The following is a 21,826-nucleotide window of genomic DNA, read 5'->3' as shown; positions in this document are numbered from 1 at the left end:
ATGCAATGGCAAATGTGAAGATGGGAAGCTCTGGGGTGGGTTCTAGGAGCAGGAGGGAGGCAGCGTGGCCAGCAACCATGCAAGGGTCTGGGTAGAGAAGGGCCATGATTTAACTTATATTCTAGCAGGATCCATCTCACCGTCCATGCCAAGGGCTGGGAAGCTGGAGACCAGGGAGGAAGGGACTGCGCTAGTCTGGGCAAGGTCTCCGCCTTAATAGATTTCACATGTGGGCAGCAGAGACCATCCAGTGAAGAAACAAATCAGCATAAATACAGTGTCAGGTGCTGAGGAGGACTCCGAAGACAAGCAAACAGCAGGAGGTGATGGATGCTGACATAGAGGTGGATGTGCCCATGGCCTTGGAGGCAGTCAGGAAAAGTCTCCAGGCAGGTGGCGAGATGAGTTGAGGTCAAGATGAGAGGTAGCAACTTTGTAAAGAACTAGGGGAAGAACATTCCAGGAGAAAGAGACTACAAATCCAAAGAACCCTAGAGAGGCAAGGGGTTCAGTGTGCTGGAGAAAGAGAGCATCCCAGGGAGGCTGAGGCTGAGTGAGGCGGTGGCAGGAGCTGCTCTGGGAGCAGACCTTGTCAGGAAGAGGAGGCTGGGCTTTATGCTAAATGCCCTGGGAAGCCAAGAGAGAGTTTAAGTAGGAAAGTAAACCACCGTCATCCTTTAAATGGAATCAATTTAGCTTTATACAAATCTCATTCCATTGTCCCTATTTTTCTCATTCATTCCATGATGGACCAGTGAAAATGCAACCACATTATTGGTCTGGCATTTGGGAGTCATGGCCGTTTGAGACATGGTTCAGAGGTGTGTGTCTGCAAGGACGGGAGGGCGATGAGTTGGGGAAGAACTGGCAGTGTGCTATCTTATTGCCCCAGGACCTTCCATGGAGCTTCACAGTGGCCTGGGAGAGACAAGGCAGGTGCACCCATGCTATAGTTAGGATGTTTGACCTTTGCAAACCTCATGTTGAAATTTGATTCCCAATGTTGGAGGTGTGGTCTAATGGAGGGGTTTGGTTCATGGGAGTTGATCCCTCATGAAAGGCCTGGTGCCCTCCCCATGGTAATAAGTGAGTTCTCACTCTAGTAGTTCCTGCAAGAGCTGATTGTTGAAAAGAGCCGGTGCCTCCCTTGTCTCTTTTTTGCTTCCTCTCTTGCCATGAGATCTCTGCACACATGGGCTGCCCTTCCCCTTTCGCCATGAGTGGAAGCAGCCTGAGGTCCTCACCAGAAGCAGATGCCAGTGCCACACCTTGTACAGCCTGCAGAACATGGAGCCAAATAAGCCTCTTTTCTTTATAAATTACGCAGCCTTAGGTATTCCTTTATAGCAGCACAAATGGACTAAGACAACTGACATTATGCAAACCTGGGAGAGTGACCTTTGGGGCATCTAGATCCTTGGAATGAACAGAGTCTGTACATGACTTTATTTCGGGTGTTCTGAGAGCTGACCACTGCAGAAGAGACACTAATTGATTGGCCAACTTCCTCACTAGAAGAAACCCTGGCTTTCTTCAGATATTAGGCAGCCTTGTGCTCAAAGAAAATGGGCCCAACCTCCAAATCAAGACAGGGCCAAGCCAAACATGGATATCAGGTTCCCCTTGCCAGTAACTGGGCTAGTAGTGGTCATGTAATCCAGTACTGACCAATGAGATGGCTGGGAAAATCACTGGGGAGCTTCAGAAATATGGGAGATGTTCCTTCTTCCTCCCTCTCTGGGAGTTGTCATGTGAGAGGCTGAGCATGGCAGCCATTTTGTGATTATGTGGACAAGAGAACCTCACAAAAATCAAACAAGGGCCCTGAGACAGCTAGGCTGCTGCTGGGACAGGTCCTGGCATCACACCTCCTTCTGGATTTTGTGTTAAATTAGACCAATAAATGTCATACCTTTTTTATACTTTACTTAGAAGCCACAGTGGACAAGAACTTGGGCTCTGTGTGGGCTTAAATCTCTGCTGAACCACTTAATACCAGGGTGATTTGGCGGCATTTCTCTGTGCCCCAGCTTCTTCACCTGTAAAATAGGATAATGGATAATAATATCATCTCCCTCATAGGGTTCTTGTGAGCATTACATGAGTAAATATTGTCATTCATAGTCAGTGGAGGAGACGGAAAAATGAGTATTGTAGGTTAGTCTCATACAGTTTCCCAGAGGAAAGAGATGTTAACTCAGCCTATGGGAGGCAGGGACAGTGATGCTGAATATGGGCTCTGAAAGGTGAATAGGAGTTCACCATGTGGGGTAAAGAAGATGGCTGGGGTTGGAGAAACATTCTAAGCTGTGGAAATAGCAGGAGCAAGGCCCCTGTATCAGATATCTGGTGCTGTGTAACAAACAACTCCAAGATGTAGTGACTTAACACAAAACTATTTTATTATTTCTCATGGCTTTGTGGATTGGCGTTTTTGGTTTGCTTGTTTTTTGAGATGGAGTCTCACTCTGTTGCCCAGGCTGGAGTGCAGCAGTATGATCTTGGCTCACTGCAACCTCTGCCTCCTGGGTTCAAGCAATTCTCCTGCCTCAGCCTCCTGAGTAGCTGGGATTACAGGTGCCCGCCACCATGCTCGGTTAATTGTTGTAATTTTTTTAGTAGAGACAGGGTTTCACCACGTTGGTCAAGCTGGTCTCAAACTCCTGATCTCAGGTGATCAACCCATCTTAGCCTCCAAAAGTGCTGGGATTACAGGCGTAAGCCACAGCGCCCAGCCAAGTTGGCGCTTTCATTAGTTCTCATAAGAACTAATAGAACGAACAGAAAGAGAATGGGGCTTATAGCTGGATGGTTCTGCTGCTGCTCTCACTTGGGGGTCTCTCCTGCAACTGCAGTCAGATGTTGGGTGAGGCTGGGACGTCCAGATGACTTCATTCATATGTCTGGTGCCTTGGTAGGGATGGCTGGAAGGCTTCATTCAGCTGTAACATTGGGAGGCTGAGCCTCTGTCTCTTTCCATGTAATTGCAGGGCTTCTCACTTTCCATGTGGTTTTTCCACACAGTCCCTTCCAGCAGGGTAGCCTGGCTGCCTACACAGTGGTTCAGAGCTCCCAAGAGCACAAAAGCAGAAGCTTCCCAAACCTTTCAAGGCTTAGGCGTGGAACTGGCATTACTGCCACCACATTCCACTGGTAAATGCAAGTCACAAGGCCAAGCCCAGAGTCCATGTGGAAGTGAGCTGAGCAAAGCATGGATACTAAGGGCAGGTTCCCTGGGGACTGGCTCTCACTAAGCCAGAGGTTGGAAAGGTTTTGCTGAAATGCAGGAATGTGGAAAGGAGTGGTGGGTAAGGAAACTGGAGAAACAGGGCAAGGGTCAGAAACTCATTTCTGTGCCCTACCATCCCCAAGCTTGTGAGAGAGGAGAAGCACCGAGGAAATCTGTGTTAAATGAATGAACGGCCTTTGCCTTACCTTGGGAGTTTGCCCTTTGTCTCGGGCAATGAATCGTAAAGGCTTATAAATAGGGAGTGACATGGTCAGACTTGTGCCTTTAAAAGTCTATGCTAGTAGCTGGGGGAGGTTGAATTGGAGGAGGGATAAGACTTGGGGAAAGATCAGAGCGGAAGCAGATGAGATCAGGAATGGGTGGAAAAGGGCAATGGAGAGGCGGTAGGGGAGATATCAGTCCCCACAGGGCAGAAGAACTGGATTTTAATGAAACATTATCTTAGGAGGATCAGTTAATTAGCTCTTGATCTCTGTGGCTTTGATTTCCTCATTCTGCTGACTCGCCTCCTTTCCATCGCATCTTGGAGTTCCCAGTCTCCTCTGTGGGAAAGAGATATTAGTTTCCCTCTAATTGCTCTGCTGGAAGCATGTGCCTCCATCCATCTCCACCCTATGGTGGAGTGACTTGGTAGGGATGGCTGGAAGGCTGCATTCAGCTGTAACACTGGGAAGGCTGAGCCTCTGTCTCTTTCCATATAATTGCAGGGCTTCTCACTTTCCATGTGCATTTCATCATTGTTTGGCCACAGACCCTGGAAGTCAGTGGCTTTGAAGGTCCAGGCCACAAAGAGGCTCACTGGACTCCACGCAGGCTTATCTGTCTTCCTCTGTGGGGACCCTCTGATGGCAGCCACCTTTCCTCCCAGGAAGGGAGCCCAAAACAGCAAGCTAGGGATTAGCACAGAGCATTACTGCAAATGTTAGGTGGTAGATGGGTGGAGATGGCTGGGTGGGCAGGTAGATACATGGATAGATTAGAAGGATGGATGGATGGATGAGTGGGGAGTGAGTAGTGGATAGACGCATGACTATTTGGGGTGGATGAGGGAGTAGATGTGTGGTTGGGTGAATGGGCAGATAGATGAATGGGTGGAAAGACAGATGTGTATGGATGGGTGGATAGATGAATAAATGGATAGGTAGGTGGATGAGGAGGTAGAAAGATGGATAGTGGATAGAATATATGAATGAATTGAAAGAAAGATGGATGAGTAAGTGGGTGAATGAGTGAACAGATGAGTGATGGGTAGATGGATGGGTGGGTATGTAGCTGAATAATTTGGTTGCTGAGTATATGGATGGATGAGAGGATGATTAGGTTGATGGATAGGTGATAGGCAAAAGAAAGCAAGGAGAGATGGGTAAGTGTTTGGGTTGGTCAGAAAACTAGGCTCAGTCAGGCACACTGGGTACATGCCTATAATTACAGATACTTGAGAGGCAGAGGTGGGAGGATCATTTGAACCCAAGAGTGCAAGGCCAGCCTGGGCAACATAGACTCCATCTCTAGAACAAATTTTATTTAATTTAGAAAATGAAAATGAAGAAAGAAAAGAAAACCAAGTTCATCCACTTACCAGGAACTTGGGCCAGGAAACCCAGGGCTTAATAAAGACAATCAGGCTAGTGGAAAATAGAACAGGCACTAGAATCAGACATCTGTTCACTCAAGTATCATCTAACACCTAATAGGTCTCGTTTATATCAGAATATTCAGCCTGAGAGTGAAAGAGCTAGAAAGAATCTTAAATGAGATCAGACACATGCAAAGCATTTAGAACAGGGCCTGGTATACGGGAAGCACTCAATCAATGTTAGCTGATATTGTCGTTGTTAGCATTGCTACTACTCTTCCCTTAATGAGTACTTACTACTTTTAGGCAAGGTGCGAAACTCTTTACATGCATTATCTTTTTACTTCTTTCAGCAACCCTGAGAGGAAGATTCCATCATTATCCCGTTTTACTCGTGATTATGATTATTATTTTGGGGTGTGACAAAAGAGAGGTGGGTGAGAAGACTGGAGTCCAAGCTGATGGAAAAATCCCTCAGGCTGCTGGTGCTTTGTCTGGCAGGGCCACGGCAAAGACCGGTTGTCCTGAGTGACATCCACTCAGAGATGTAATGATTTTCCTTGAGGTTTCGGGTACCCCTATAACCACCCTCATAAAGCAATTATTCTTACCCAGGAATTCATGGGGGAAGGGGGATTAATTAGCCTTGCTTAGTGCCCAGATGTGCCAAAAAACCTGAGTAGGATACTCAGTGGGATTATAAATAAATGATGACAGGTATTATGGAGTCCAAGAGAAAAAAACTTGACTTCAAGTGAACACGTCTCTTGCCAGCACCTTTTAAAGGTGATATTGCTTGTATTTACCTGGACGAATTGGGTTGACTTGACCTCACTCAGCCTCTAAGAAAAATCTCAACACTTCTCAGCAGAGGATGCCTGCAGAGAGGATTGAGCAGAAAACATTTTGAGAGGGCATTGGCCTGGGAGTCAGGTGCTCGGGTGTTGGTACTTGCCTGCCCACTCACTGGGTGACCACTGGGATCCTGTTCTCCTAAATCAGCTTTTTATTTCCCTATCTTTAAATGAGATGGCTGTACTTGAGATATTTTATTTTATTCTTATTTTTTTGAGATAGAGTCTTGTTCTGTTGCCCAGGCAGGGCTACAGTGGTGCAATCTCCACTCACTACAATCTCAGCCTCCTAGGCTCAAGCAATCCTCCCACCTCAGCCTTCCAAGTAGCTGGGACTACAGGCACATACCACCACACCTGACTAATTTCTGATTTTTTGTAGAGATGGTGTTTCACCATATTGCCCAGGGCTTAATAAAAAGTGGGCTCAGCCATCTGCCCACTTTGGCCTCCCGAAGTGTTGGGATTACAGATGTGTGCCACCACAATCGGCCTGTACTTGAGATATCACTGGGATGGAGTGTCCCTTCTCTATAGAATATTCTGCTTTTTATTACTCTTTTTGCCTCGTTTCCTATAAATAAATAAATAAATGTGTATGTGTGTGTGTGTGTGTGTGTGTGTGTGTGTACATATATACAGATTAGATTACAACTGGATGAGTGCAGTGGCTCATGCCTGCAATCCCAGCACTTTGGGAGGCTGAGGTGAGCAGATTTCTTGAGCCCAGGAGTTTAAGACCAGCCTGGGCAATATGGTGAAACTGTATCTCTATTATTATAAAAATACAAAAATTTTCCAGGCATGGTGGTGTATGCCTGTGATCCCAGCTACTCAGGAGGCTGAGATGGCAGGATTGCTTGAGCCCAGGAGGTCAAGGCTGCAGTGAGCCATGATGGTGTCACTGTACTCCAGCCTGGGTGACAGAGTGAAACCCTATATCAGGGGAAAAAAAAAAAGTAGATTATAACCTTCTGGTAAGTGGAAAGAGGATTATATCAGTTGGGATCTTGTGGATATAGATGACACAATGACAACTCAACTCTGCTTAGGTAAAAAGAATTTACGAGCTCACATAACTGGAAAATCCAGGGGTGCCCAACTTTCCCCTATAATGGCTTTATTTCTAGGTAGTCTCTCCTCTTATGATGGCAGAAAATTGTTAGAAATGAAGGCTATGTGCCTTCAAATAACTTACAGTCTTTTCGTTCAGAAAATGGAAATTCTAAATCAGGCACTGTGCAGCATCTGGGGAAACAGAGAGAGGTGAGACTACCTCTTTGGAGTCCCTTGGCCTTTGCATGCAAGAAGCACGGACTCAAATTTACACCAGGACCAGGCAGGTAACATAAATAAGAAGAGTGAGGCCGGGTGCAGTGGCTCATGCCTGTAATCCCAGCACTTTGGGAGAACAAGGAGGGTGGATCAATTGAGGTCAGGAGTTCGAGAACAGCCTGGCCAACATGGTAAAACCCTGTCTCTACTAAAAATACAAAAGTAGCCAGGCTTGGGGGCATGTGCCTGTAATCCCAGATACTTGGGAGGATAAGACAGGAGAAGCACTTGAGCCCGGGAGATGGAGGTTGCAGTGAACTGAGATCACACCACTGCACTCCAGCCTGGGTGACAGAATAAGACTCCATCTCAAAAAAAAAAAAAAAAAAAAAATGGAAAAAAGAAAAAAAAAATAGAAAAAAAAGAAAAGTGACTTGAGTGAGGGGCTTTAGGGAGAGGTGGAGACTGTAGCAAACAGGAGAGCATGTCCTGCTTTAAAGGAGCAGCTGTGACTCAAGGGCAGCCACTACTCTGTGCCAGCATAATTGCCATGCTATGCAAGAATGTGGTTCCAGTGTTAATCAGATCCTTTAATTTTTCAAGTGACATTGTATATCCATATTTTATGTAAACTCTTTTTTTTTTTTTTTGAGATGGAGTTTCGCTCTTTTTTTTTTTTTTTTTTGAGACAGAGTCTCGCTCTGTGGCCCAGGCTGGAGTGCAGTGGCCGGATCTCAGCTCACTGCAAGCTCTGCCTCCCGGGTTCAGGCCATTCTCCTGCCTCAGCCTCCCGAGTAGCTGGGACTACAGGCGCCCGCCACCTCGCCCAGCTAGTTTTTTGTACTTTTTAGTAGAGACGGGGTTTCACTGTGTTAGCCAGGATGGTCTCCATCTCCTGACCTCGTGATCCGCCCGTCTCGGCCTCCCAAAGTGCTGGGATTACAGGCTTGAGCCACCGCGCCCGGCCGAGTTTCGCTCTTTTTGCCCAGGCTGCAGTGCAATGGTGCGATCTCGGCTCACCACAACCTCCGCCTCCCGGGTTCAAGCGATTCTTCTGCCTCAGCCTCCCGACTAGCTGGGATTACAGGCAGGCGCCACCATGCCTGGCTAATTTTGTATTTTTAGTAGAGATGGGGTTTCTCCATGTTGGTCAGGCTGGTCTTGAACTCCCGACCTCAGGATATCCACCCACCTCGGCCTCCTAAAGTGCTGGGATTACAGGTGTGAGCCACCGCGCCCAGCATATTTTATGTAAATTCTTCTGATGTTTCACTGTAGATTACAATTTTAAAAAATACTCTCATAGCCAAACAACACAAGTCCACAGTCCACCAGCTCATACCCTCTGCTATTTGGAATAGGGATTGCCTAGAGGGCTGGAACACTGCTTACGTACCAGCCATTTCTGTTTTTTGTGTTTGTTTTTTCCCCAGTAACTTTTGGAGAATAGCCATTCTTTTTTTCTTTTTTTTAAAGATATATACAAATGTCAGTTGAGATACTGAGATTTTAAATGATCTCAGGGGGTCTCCTCATCAAAGCCTTAGAGATGGGGAGGGGCCAATAAGAGAAATCATTGTCAAATTTATTTCTGTATACCTTACCCCAACTAATAGAATTGGATACCCTTGAGGTCAGAGATGTGTCTTACTCATAAGCTTCTTTATTTATTTTATTTTTAATTTTTGTGGGTACATAGTAGGTGTATATATTTATGTAGTACATGAGACGTCTTGATAGAGGCATGCAAAGTTAAATGAGCACATTATGGAGGATAGGGTACCCATCCCCTCAAGCATTTAGCTTTTGAGTTACAAACAATCCAACTACACTGTTTATTTTAAAATGTTCACTTAAGTTATTATTGACTATAGTCACCCTCTTGTGCTATCAAATAGTAGGTCTTATTCATTCTTTCTATATTTTTATCCATTAACCATCCCCACCTCCCCCTCCCCAAGCCCTCACTACCCTTCCCAGCCTCTGGCAACCATCCTTCTACTCTCCGTCCATGAGTTCAATTGTTTTGATGTTTAAATCCCACCAATAAGTGAGAGCATGTGATGTTTGCCTTTCTGTACCTGGCTTATTTCACTTGACATAATGCTTTCCAGTTCCACCCATGTCGTTGCAAATGACAGGATATCATTCTTTTTTTATGGCTGAATAGTACTCCATTGTATATATGTACCACATTGTCTTTATTCATTCATCTGTTGATGGACGCTTAGGTTACTTCCAAATCTTAGCTATTTTAAACAGTGCTGCAATAAATATGAGTGTGTATTTCTTTAATATACTAATTTCCCTTTTTGGGAAGTATATACCTAGCAATGATATTGCTAGATCATATGGTAGCTCAACTTTTAGTTATTTTGAGAAACCTCCAAATTGTTCCATAAGCTTCTTACATGCCCTTAAATAAGAGGGTTTATTTATTCGTTCAAAAATATTTGTTAAACAGTTACTTTGTAATAGGGATTACAAAGTAATCCTGGGCACAATGGCGGTGAACAGTATGGCAGACACTGTTGGCTGTCCACCCAATTTCTGTCTTTACTTCTTCCTTATTAAAGGAACTTGAGTTGTGTTAATACAGGAATAATCTCACCCTATGGGGTGAATCCTGTTCCCTTTGCTAGTGATCATCCTAGGGGTGGCTATAGGACCCAGTTCCGGCCAATGAGATGGTAGGGAAGTTGGCAGTGGGTGGCAGGATTACAACAAGAGAGAGAGAGTGAGAGAAGTGAGAGTTATTTTGGCCATCCTTGTCACCTCCTCCTTCCTGCCTTTGAAAATGATTTGATGAAGATTGATGCCTGACATGATAGCAGCCATTCTGTAGCGATGAGGCAACAAGCCTGGGCATGAAAAGCCCACATATATAGGGTGGTAGAACAAAAGGGTGGAAGAAACCTGGGTCCTTAATAACATAGTTGAGCTGCTGAATCAACTTTCATGCCACCCTCCTCTTAACTTTTTGTGTGAGATAAGTAAATATCTGTATTCTTTAAGTCTCTATTAGTTAAGCATTCTGTTACGTGAGATGAGCAACACAGACCAGCTCCTGCCCTTAGGTAACCTACAGTTACCAGACAATGAGAGCTAGTGATGATTAAGTGCTTTCTACAAATTCCTCATAATAACCCTATAAAGCAAGTGCTCTTTTTATTACCGCCCTATATTTCAGATGAGAAAATTGAGGCTCGGAGAGGTTAGGGCACTTGTCCAAGGTCACTCTGCAAGTAAGTAATAGCACCATTCTGACTCCAGAATCCTCCTCTGAGCCACAGGTCGCACTGCCATCTGAGTCATTTTGCCCTGAATCCCTGTTAAGTGAATGAATGGACAAGTAGTCACAACAGGGCTGTTAGCTGAAAAGTGACAGAGCCATTTCCACTGCCTGCACTTGCAAGCTCCAGGTGTACCCAGATGTTCTTTATCTGAATCTGGAGCCACACTTTGTAAATATCGGGCTACTGGTGGGGAAGAATCTGAGAGATGTGGAACATGTAGCACTCGCTTTGGGCTTGGGGACCTTTGTCTTCCATTTAATTAACCTAAGGTTTCTCAATCTTGCCACTATTGACATTTGGGCTGGATTTTTTATTATTATTTATTTATTTATTTGACAGAGTCTTGCTCTGTCGCCCAGGCTGGAGTGCAGTGGCACAATCTTGGCTCACTATAGCTTCCGCTTCCCAGGTTCAAACAATTCTCCTGCCTCAGCCTCCTGAATATCTGGGACTACAGGCATGCACCACCACACCTGGCTATTTGTATTTTTAGTAGAGATGGGGTTTCGCCATGTTGGCCAGGTTAGTCTCCAACTCCTGACCTCGGATGATTTGCCTGCCTCAGCCTCCCAAAGCACTGGGATTACAGGCATGAGCCACCACGCCTGGCCGAAAATTCTTTATAGTGGGGGGCTGTGCTGAGCATTGCATGGTATTTAGCAGCATCCCTGGCCCCCACCCACTAGATACCAGTCTCCCATCAGAGACTTGTGGTTGTGAAATTGTCCAGCCATCGTTACCACTATCATCATAGTCCAAATATCATTACCTTTGCCCTGGACAATTGGAGAAATCTTATCATGGGTTTTCCTGCCACCGTCTTTTATCCTCAAATACTTCATAGTGCACACCAGCAGCTGGAGCCATCGCCTCAAAACGTATCAGTGCATGGAACTTCTTTGCTTAAAACACTACCGTGGCTTCCCATCACAATTAGAAAAAACTCAAACTCCTCCCTTAACCTTGAGAATAAAGTCTCAACCAGGCATTGCATGGCTTGGTCCCAGCATTCATCTGTTCTTAGAACACACCAAGCTCATTCCCACCTTAGGGCCCTTGCTTGTGCTGTTCCCTTGCCTGTACCTCCTTCCTCAGAAGTTCACATGGGTGGCATTTCCTACCTACAGGTTCTCAGCTCAGACATATTGCCTCCTCCAGGAAGCCTTCCCTGACCACTCTATCTAAAGTTGCTGATGTCTCTCTCAGGCTCTATCACTTCCTCCTGTTTACTTTTTTTCACTGCATTTATCACAAGCAGAATGACTTATTTACTTGATTATTAACTGTATCTCCCACCAGAATATAAGTCCATGAGCGCAGGACTGTCTATTTTATTTACACTGTAGCTCCAGTGTCAAGAGTAATGCTTGGCACATAGTAGGTGCTCATTAATGATTGAAGAACGTTGAAGAACGGCATTTCCAGACTGGGAAACACCTTTGCCTTCCATCTAACTCATGTAGGGTTTCACAATCTTGCCACTATTGAGATTTTGGGCAGGAGAATTCTTTATAGTTGGGGCTGTCCTGGGCCATGCATGGTGCTTAGCACTATCCCTGGCCTTCACCCACTAGATCCCAGGACAACCACTCTCCCTCTCCCTTGCAGTTATGACAATCAAAAATATCTCCAGACATGGTAACGTATCCCGTTTGTTTAACAAACAAACAAACAAACAAACAAACAAACAAACATAACAACATCAAAATATCTGTCTCACTCGTTTTTGTGGGGAAATTGCTTTCCTCGGCTTTCCAGCTGATTGGAAGATTGGCCCCAGGTTTCTTTCCAGGGACCTGGACCTGTCTGTCCACATTTGTATTAGTCAGGGTTCCACAGAGGGACAAAACTAATAGGATAGATGTATATATGAAGGGGAGTTTATTAAGGAGAATTGACTCACACAATCACAAGGTGAAGTCCTGCAACAGGCTGTCTGCAAGTTGAGGAGCAAGGAAGCCAGTAGTGGCTCAGTCCAAGTCCCCAAACCTCAAAAGTAGGGTAGCTTACAGTGCAGCCTTCAGTCAGTGGCCAAAGACCTGAGAGCCACTGGTGTAAGTCCAAGAGTCCAAAAGCCAAAGAACTTGGAGTCTGATGTTCGAGGGCAGGAAGCATCCAGCATGGAAGAAAGATGGAGGCCAGAAGACTTAGCAAGTCAGCTTCTCCCACCTTCTTCTGCCTGCTCTTCTCTAACCATGCCGGCGGTTGATCGGATGGTGCCCGCCCATACTGAGGGTGGGTCTTCTTCTCCCAGTCCACTGACTCAACTGTTAACCTCCTTTGGCAAGACCCTCACAGACACACCCTGGAGCAATACTTTGCATCCTTCAGTCCAATCAAGTTGACACTTAGTATTAACCATGGCAACATTCCTTAGGGGTTTCAGTGGGCAGAGGAGCTGTGGATAGGCTTCGGTGGCAGGTTGGTGATCAGGATTAGGAAATGAGTGCAAGGGAAGAGAAACTGTCCCATAATAAACTCACTAAAAAGTTTGTAGAGAGGATTAAAGGTTCACAAATAGCCAAGTCTGCCCTAAAAAAGAACAAAGAAGAGACAAGGGCTACAGGCACTAAAGCACACTATAAAACCATACTAATAAAAACAGGACCACAGTGACATAAGCACAAGTAGCCCAGTGGAGCAGAGTCGGGAGTGCAGGAGGCTTCATATGAAAAAGGTGGCCCACAGATCGGCTGGGGAAAGGACAAGTTATTTCACAGGTTCACAGGGGGTTTTCAGAAAACCAGTCAACTATAGGGAATGAATGAAGTTGGCTGCCTACTAAATAACACACACAGACACACACACAATTGATTAAAGACCTAAAGTAAAAAATAAAAATATAAAATGAATAAACACAACTGTTTGCAACTTAGGGGTGGGGCAGGACTCAAATAAAAACTTTAAAAGCACAAACTATACAGCCAAAAATAGATGATCTTGATCACATTAAAAAGATTTCTGTTTAATAAAGGACACTGTGGACAAAGTTAACAGGTAGGTGACAAAGCAGAAGAAGATATTTGCAATGTCTAAAATCCACAAGGGACTTAAAATCTGCATTATACAAAAAAATCCTGCAAATCATCAAGAATAAAATAGGAATCCTGATAGCAAAATGGGCCGCTATGTGCACAGGTGATTTATACTAGAGAACAACAAGCATACGAAGAGAGTCTCAGACTCATTAGTAATCAGAGAAATGCAAATTTAAATATACTGAGATGTTACTTTGTACGTGTTAGACTGTCAAAACCTAGATATCTGGATAATACCAAATGCTGGCTGGGGTGTGGAGCTGTAGGAACTCCCAAGCACTGCTGGTGAGATGCAGCCTGGAACAGACATCTGCAGGGAGACTTGGTATGCTTAGTTAAATGAAGTGCATATGTACTCCGTGATGTGTCAAATCCAAACCTGCAGGAAATGTTTTTTTAAAAAATCATCATACTGGCTCATAAGCAGATATGTGGGAGGATGCTCGTGGATGCATTCATTGTGGTGGTGGGAGTTGGAGGTCATCTGGGTGACCACATAGCGGGTGGACAGTGGAGAGGGGACATGTGTCATCAGGAACAACTATGCAGTTATTATGAGCTGCAGGCTGGGTGTACCCACAGCAACATGGATAGATCTTAGAGAAAAATAAATAGAATGTGATGTATAACACAAACCATATATGTAAGTTTTAAAGTGCACACAAAACATCAAACAGTTTTCAAGAACTCATACAAACGAAGCAATATACAGGCTGGGCGCAGTGGCTCACACCTGTAATCCCAACACTTTGGGAGGCCGAGGCAGGAAGTTCACTTGAGCCCAGGAGTTTTAGGTTGCAGTGAGCCATGATCATGCCACTGCACTCCAACCTGGATGACAGAGTGAGTCCCTATCTCTAAAAGCAAAAACAAAAACAAACCCAAACAAAACAATATACGGTTGACACATGACAACCATTTCCTATGGGTTAGAAGGGGTAGTGGGAGGGGAATGCAGATAAAAGGGAATTAAGAAATGAATAAAACAATACAGAAGAAAAATAAGCATCAGGTTTTCTGTCTGTTCCTGGCCTTGGCAAGAGAGGTGTGTAGCTCCACGAGGACAGGGACCATGTAAGTGATTCGCCCTCAATTCCCAGCACCAACACCCATGCTGAGGCACATAGTAGATGCTCAGTAAACATCTGGAATGATTCCATTAATCAACAAATGAATTGATAGAGAGAGGACTTTGCAGAGAGGCTGCTCTGGTATTTGGATAGCCTGTTGATTCTGGAGTCAAACAAGAGATTCCCATATCTGGTTGTGCCAGCCGCCAGCAAGATATTGGGCAAGACACCTTCTCTCGGAGCTTCAGCTTCCACAGCTATAAAAAACCTCATCTCTTTTTCCAGATGTGGAAGCTGATGGATGTTATACCTTCAGAGGACTATTCGTAGTAGGTGCCTAACAAACGTTCATCCCCACTCCTTGGTTACATGGAGTGGAGAAGAACCGCACTTTCTAGGCGTTATTTTAGCTGTACCTGGAAGGCACAGTCATGCCTGCAGTAATGCCTGGAAATTTCACCATTATAGAGTCATTTTTTCCCTCTCATCAGGAAGGATTTATTGTTTTCTGCAGCCTCCTGTGGGAATGCCCAGATCTCTGGGGAAAAGTTGCCTTCAACAGATTAGGCTTACAGAGGGGCCAGCTGAGAACCTTTCTGACCCTAGGAACACCAGCTTGAAGCAGGATGATGGTTCACTGTCTCTCACACCCCACATCAAACCATCAGAAAATCCTTACAGCATTACCCTTGATATAGATCCTGCGTGACCACTTCTTTCCACTACCACCATCCTGGACCAAGCCACCATCATCTCTCGCCTGGACAACTACAACAGCCTCCTTGCTGGTCTCCCCACTCCTACCCCTGCTCCCCACTGTCTGTTCTTCAGAGTCCTGAGTCTAACCTAAGTCACTCTGCTCAAAACTTCCAGTAACTTCCCCATATTTCACTAGGAATAAAAGCCAAAGCTCTTGCCATGGCCCATATGAGCCTGCATGGTCCCTGCCCCCCGATCATGGTCCCTCCTGCCTCCTCTGCTCCGATCTCTCTGGTTGTCTTGCTGTCCCTTAAACATAGTTCATTTCCCCTTTCCAGCCCAGGGCATTAGCACTTGCTATTTCCTCCACCTGGAATGCCCTTCCCTCATTCTCCCCATGGCTAGTCCCTTCATTATCTTTCAAGTCTCTATTCATCTCCTCTGAGACACGCTTCCTGACCACCCTGTCTAAAGCTAGCAGCTTGGTCTCTTTCCACCCCATCATGATGTTTCATTTCCTTTATAACACTCACCGTAGCCTGAAACTCTCTCTTTAAAAATTCACTTTTTTAGTTACCTGTCTTCCTCCACTGGTCTACAAGCTCAGAGAGGGAGGCAGGGCTGAATTACGGCAATAGGTCAGAAGTTTAGGTTTTAGTCTAAAGCAAGGGAAAGTCTTGGGAAGGTTTTAAGCAGATGAGAAACATGGTCCAATTTATGAAATGTAGCAGTTGTTTTGGTGGCCATGGGGAGAATGAACTGTAGGAGGCCACGGTGGGAGCCAGGGATGCCAAGTTGCAGGGAGGTTGCACGGAGACAAGACAATGGTACACTGGACAAGAGTCATGATGATGGAGACGATAAGTGGACAGGTAAAAAATATATAATAATACTATGTGCAACTCTATGGAAAGGAACCCCTTAATTTTAGAAATGAAGAAAAGGGCCAGAGAGGAACCCGTGTTGGAACCCTGCGTCTTGTTCAGTTTTCATTCTCCAGGGCAGGGGCGCTCACTGCTATACCCGTCCCTGGCACTTTTTTTTTTTCAACAGGGTCTCACTCTGTTATCCAGGCTGAAATGCAGAGGTGCAGTCACAGCTTATTGCAGTTTTGACCTCCTGGGCTCCAGTGATCCTCCTGCCTCAGCCTCCTGAGCAGCTGAGACCACAGGTATGCACCACCATAGCCAGCTAATTTTTTTATTTTTTTGGCAGAGACGGAGTCTCACTATGTTGCCCAGGCTGGTCTCCAACTCCTGGGCTCAAGCCATTCTCCTGCCTCAGTCTCCCAAAGTGCTGAGATTACAGGCATGAGCCACTGTGCCGGCCCCCAGCACCTATTTACTTATCATGCAGTAAATTTGAAAGAATAAATGAGTAAACACAAGGCCCATCTGTGGCATCCTTAGAGAACCCTTGCCTGCCTCTCCAGGTACCTCCTCCAGTTTTCATTTCTGGGATTATCTGATGGGTTTTGCCTGGATGGGGAGCTCCAGGAGGAAGACTTTGCCTTCACGGAGCCTGGCATTCTGCTTGCACATAGGAAGCTGTCAATAACCAGATGTCCAACTTAACATGAATAAATGAATGAATGAATGAATCACCAGACTATATAAACCAGCTCACTCCTCACCCTCTCTTCCCCCCACCTCGCTTTATTTTTCTTCTTGGCGGTTATCACCACCTGCCACATTGCATATGTACTGATGTTTTCATTGTCCGCCTCCACACTCCCCCCGACCCCCCGCTAAAATCTAGAATGGAAACTCATGAAAGCAAGGGCTATTTACAGTTCCGATCTGCCCCCTCCCACCCTCTGACCCTCCCTGCTGCTTCATTATTTCCCCCAGCGCTTGTCACCGCCTCATATATTCTTTCTCTTTTTTGTTTATGATCTGTTTCCAACCAGCTCCACGAGGGCCGGATGTTTGTGTTTGATTCACAGCTGTATCTCAGACGCCTATCACCCTGCCCTGCACCGCGGCTCGCGCACAGGAGGCGTTCAACCCACGTTGTTGACGGGACGAAGGAAGGCGGGATCGCGAGGCCGGCTGTGCAGGTGGCCCGAGTGGAGAGGGATGAACAGCCACGAGCGTCTCCTTGGCCCAAACCCGGAGCCCGCCCCCGGCCTCCCCGGCAGGCTGGGCCGGGCAGGCAGGAGTTAAGCCGCGCGCGCGCTTCCGACCCGCAGGTGGCGCCGTCCCGCCTCGTTACCCGGCTCTGGGCGCTCCGAAGTGCGGGACAGAATAGCAGCGAGCGCGGAGCCGAAGCTCAGCCCCGACTTGTTGATCTCGCCCAGGCAGCCGCCGCTGCCGCCGCGGGAGCAGAAGGAGGAGGAGGTGGAGGAGGCTCCGCGCGGCCGCGGTCCTGCCCCCGCGCCCCCGGCGCCCGCCCGCGTCCCCAGCTTCGGAGAGCGCGCCCCGGCCCCGCGGCGCCTGCAGCCCGGGCGCGTTGCCTGCCCGGCCGGGGTAGGCCCGGCCCAGCCCGGCCCCGGGACCGCCGCTGCCCACGGGCGGGGGCGCCCGGGCGGCCGGGACGATGCGCGGTCCCTGGCCCCAGGAGGCGGCCGCCCTGGGGGTGAGTGTTGGGGAGTACGGCCTTCCTTGGGGGTGCATGGGGACACGGGCAGGGGGCTTGCCTGCCGCAGCTCGGCCTGTTGGTCTGCTCGGGCTCCGCAGCTCCAGGCTGGAGGGGAGCGGGGTGGGAGGCAGGCAAGGGCTGGGGCCTGGGGGGGCGCGCGATCCCCTTTCTGGGGCTAAGGCGTGAGCCCTACATGCAGGGGGTGCTCACGGAAACCCCCCGAAATCACCAGTGCGCGGTAGGAGGATGGCACGTTTTGAAAAGGCCAGAAAATTTAGCTCATTTCCCCGCCTCCCACCTCCCCCACCCCTTCCCTTCCAAACCCGGGGAAAGGCGCAGAACCCGGAGTTATAAAAAGCCATCGCAGGAGAGGAACGAGGAGGAGGAGGAGGAGGAGGAGGAGGAGGAGGAGGAGGAGGAGGAGGAGGAGAAGGGGGCGGGGAAGGAGCGAGGGGCGGACGGAGCAGGCGGATCCTGAGGACTCTGCCCGCCCCTCCTGCGGTAGGGTTGGGGGCGCAGAGGGAGAGGCGAGAGTGGGCTTTTCCTCCTCGCGGCTCACCTCGTCGCTGGAGCGACCTCAGGAGATGCTCCGATGTTTGGGAAGAGGGGTCGCTCCAGGACAGAGGGGCTGTTGTGCACACTCCGTCTGTTGTGACCTCGGACAGGTGGGCACCTGGAACCCCCGGAATTCCCCCAAATCTTTTAAGATTTAGAAAAAAGCCCGCTGCCATTCCCCACCCCCAAAATCTTGATTATCTCGAGCAGGGGAAGGAAAAGAAGAGAACTCGTTAAAAAAAAAAAAAAAAGAAAAGAAAAAAGAAAGAAAGAAGAAGAAAGAAAGAAAGAAAGTTTTCATGCAGCTCCCCCTCTCTCCCCATGGTGGGGCCAGGTTCGGGACTCGATCGGGAGACCCATAAAGAATCGAGTTTCAGCACTCTAAGGGGCGGACAGCGCCCCGGGCGGCTGGGTCGCGCCTGGGCCGCAGAAGCCCGGGGTGGGGCCTCCCGGGCTCCAGGGGCATCTCTTGGGGCTCTCTCCCCGCCCCGAGGGGCAGCCCCTCCCTCCGTCCATGGGGTGGGGCGGACTTCAGCACCGGCTGGAGGGACAGCGCCCATCCGTCCTACCCCACTGAGCTGCTTAAGCGCGGGGAAGGTCAAGGCCGGCTGGGAGCCTAGTGGAGAGGTGGGGGGCGGGGGGACAGCATGCCTAGCTCCCCGTTTGCTGACCCGCGTCCGCTTTCGCTTTCTGCCTCGCAGCCGTCGGGATGGAGGTGAGAAGACGGCCGTGACGCGCGCCCGCGCGGCCCCCTGCACCCCCAGCAGCCCACAGCGCTCCCTGCCCCCCTCCCCCGCAGCAGCGGGCCTTGCCGTCGACTGACAGCGGCCTGGGGGGGCAGGGGGGGCGGGGGCGGCCGGATCAGCGATGCCGGCGGGCATGACGAAGCATGGCTCCCGCTCCACCAGCTCGCTGCCGCCCGAGCCCATGGAGATCGTGCGCAGCAAGGCGTGCTCTCGGCGGGTCCGCCTCAACGTCGGGGGGCTGGCGCACGAGGTGCTCTGGCGTACCCTGGACCGCCTGCCCCGCACGCGGCTGGGCAAGCTCCGCGACTGCAACACGCATGACTCGCTGCTCGAGGTGTGCGACGACTACAGCCTCGACGACAACGAGTACTTCTTTGACCGCCACCCGGGCGCCTTCACCTCCATCCTCAACTTCTACCGCACTGGGCGACTGCACATGATGGAGGAGATGTGCGCGCTCAGCTTCAGCCAAGAGCTCGACTACTGGGGCATCGACGAGATCTACCTGGAGTCCTGCTGCCAGGCCCGCTACCACCAGAAGAAAGAGCAGATGAACGAGGAGCTCAAGCGTGAGGCCGAGACCCTACGGGAGCGGGAAGGCGAGGAGTTCGATAACACGTGCTGTGCAGAGAAGAGGAAAAAACTCTGGGATCTACTGGAGAAGCCGAATTCCTCCGTGGCTGCCAAGGTGAGTCAGGGATCTGGGGGCTGCTGGGCTGGGGGGGATCTGCCTGCATCCCCATATTGAGGACCACTGCTGAAGGACTCTGGCTTCGTTCCCAAAGATGAATATTAGTGATGGGGAGGGGCTAGGATGAGTCCCCAGAGGTGAAGACCAACCCCCTCAGACTTTTCCCATGTGGCACTGGTCACTCCATCTTTTTATTATCCAAGACGTTATACCCCTACTTTGTTGGAGAGAAGGTTTTACAGGGACCCATAAAAAGCCACAGCAAGAAGATGGACACTAATGAATAAGAGAGAGAGCACAGAGAGACAACACAGGCTTGCTGGGGTGGAGTAGGGTTTGGTTCCCTGTGAAGTCCCAGACCTAGGCTGGATTGGGTCACCCTGTGATTTTAATATCTCCATATTTATAACCTCACTCTGCGCCAGGAAGGGAATAAAAGCAGCTTACAGACATGCTTACAGGACATTGAGATACTGTCAGGTAGTTTAAACATAAGAAGGGACCCAGAGGGGTGGGTGTGAACCCACATGAGACATGCAGTTGGTTGTGGATGCTTGTGGGTGAGGGGTCACCCCCTGGTTATTTATTTGGTGAGTTTATTTCAAGAATGGTTGGTGCAGCTTGTAAAGATGCTTCGGCTCTTGGAACAAGATGTAAATTTCAAAATAGGAGAGAAAAATGAGGCAATGTGAAAAATAAAGGAGGAGGAGGAGGAGGCAGGAATGAGTTTGAACACAAAGAGTGGGCCAGAGAGTCTTTGGTGCTGCTGGGTAATGGCAGGGGCTGGAGGGGACTGAGGAAGGCTTGGGGTGGGAGCCAAGGCAGGGCTGGAGGGCATTGGTTGATTAGCAACTTCTCCATGTCAGGCTGGGATTCCAGGTTGCCTGGGAGAGATGGGGCCTGTCTTCATGTGCCGGAAGTGCTGGGTGTTGGGAACAAATGATGCAACAGTGTGTCCAAGCCTGTAAAAGAGGTTGTGTGAGGTTCATGGAGAACCCAGAAAAGACAGATGATGTTGAAATCCAGCAAGACCAAGTTGGGAAACATGGAGAGAATGTAACTGAGTGTGGGGCCTAAAAAAAGGGCTCAGGTATATAGATTTGTGGCAAAAGAAAGAGGAGAGGAGGAAGCCTAAACATCCAGCCATATCTTACTAGCTAGGGCTGGCTCCTGTCCAGCCCAGCCTTTCATTGTGGGGTCTCTGGCTCAGTTCTCACTGAAGGCCCACCTGCAGGTCCCAGTCTGAAGGGAGACTCCGTGGGGTCCTTCCTCCAGATCTGGCCACCCAAGGAGAGACCCCTGAGAGTGGATGGAGAAGGGGTTGCTGGTAAGAGGGTAGAGGGAGCCCCCACATGTTTTTTTCATTTCCCTGTTGGCCCTAACAAGGATGTAGAGGTTCCTGGGCCTGGATTCCTCCTCTGAGGCTGTGGGCTGTCTCTCTCCATAATCCCACCCCCGATTTTGTGTCCAAAATGCCTCCTCCTAAGACAGAGTCACTCACCCTTAATCAGCTTAGGATCAACAGACTTATTTTGCTATTTCCAGGCATGACACAGGTTCTCCCACTCCACATCCCATTTAGGCCCAAACATGACTCTCCCTCCCTGTCCTGTCCCTAAGACATGAGAACAAGGTACAGGGAACTGGATGATTTGCCCTCCCAGAGAAGAAGCAGGCACAGGGCCATGTTTTGGTCTGGCAGCAAGACCCAAGCACTGAGGCATGCAAGAGGTGCTGTTTGGGAATAAAGAACCTCTCCTCTCCCTTGGGTTAATCTGCTAGCAGGGACAGCCTCGTGACCTCTCCATGATCCCAGTCTGGGGCTGCCGGCTCACATTCCTGGCAGATGGACCATCTAGGATTTTCTGCAGCCAGAGCTGAAATCGGGAGGCAGGCAGGCTCACTGGCCCTCAGAATAGAAATCCTGGCTGCCAATGATCAAACACCTACTGTGTATGGAGTGTAACAACACAGCTCTGTTATTATCCCACCTTTCACAAACAGTGAGGCTGAAAGAGGTTAAGTAACTTGCCTAAGGTCACATCACAGGCAGACAGGAGTAGCCAGAAATCCAAACCGAGTGTTCTTTCCATAATGATCAAGTGCCGCAGCCTCCTCCCCAGTCTCCCGGCTTCCACTTTTGCCCCTGCAATCCATTCCCCACATAGCAGCCAAAGTGAGCTTTTCAAAATGTAA

At 48.6% G+C, this 21,826-nt stretch overlaps 1 protein-coding gene and 1 long non-coding RNA gene across 3 annotated transcripts in view; one reads left to right on the top strand and one right to left on the bottom strand.

The window, feature by feature from the left end:
- Positions 1-1,977: 1,977 nt before the first annotated feature.
- Positions 1,978-18,972, bottom strand: LOC114670500 (uncharacterized). The gene is made up of 3 exons (XR_003720162.2): positions 18,865-18,972; positions 18,198-18,311; positions 1,978-2,039 (listed from the first exon to the last, which is right to left on the bottom strand). It is a non-coding gene; the product is annotated as an uncharacterized LOC114670500 (long non-coding RNA).
- The window catches only part of KCNB1 (potassium voltage-gated channel subfamily B member 1), a 119,017-nt gene continuing 114,492 nt past the window's right edge, over positions 17,302-21,826 (top strand). The window contains exons 1-2 of one of the 2 annotated variants that reach the window (XM_077948397.1): positions 17,302-17,635; positions 18,895-19,627. In XM_077948397.1, coding sequence (XP_077804523.1) covers positions 19,061-19,627 — 567 coding nt within the window. In that variant the 5' untranslated portion in view covers positions 17,302-17,635; positions 18,895-19,060. 2 annotated transcript variants of the gene reach the window in all.

Source organism: Macaca mulatta, chromosome 10, assembly GCF_049350105.2.
Source record: "Macaca mulatta isolate MMU2019108-1 chromosome 10, T2T-MMU8v2.0, whole genome shotgun sequence".
NCBI lineage: Eukaryota > Metazoa > Chordata > Mammalia > Primates > Cercopithecidae > Macaca > Macaca mulatta.
This window is presented reverse-complemented; position numbering and strand designations above follow the sequence as displayed.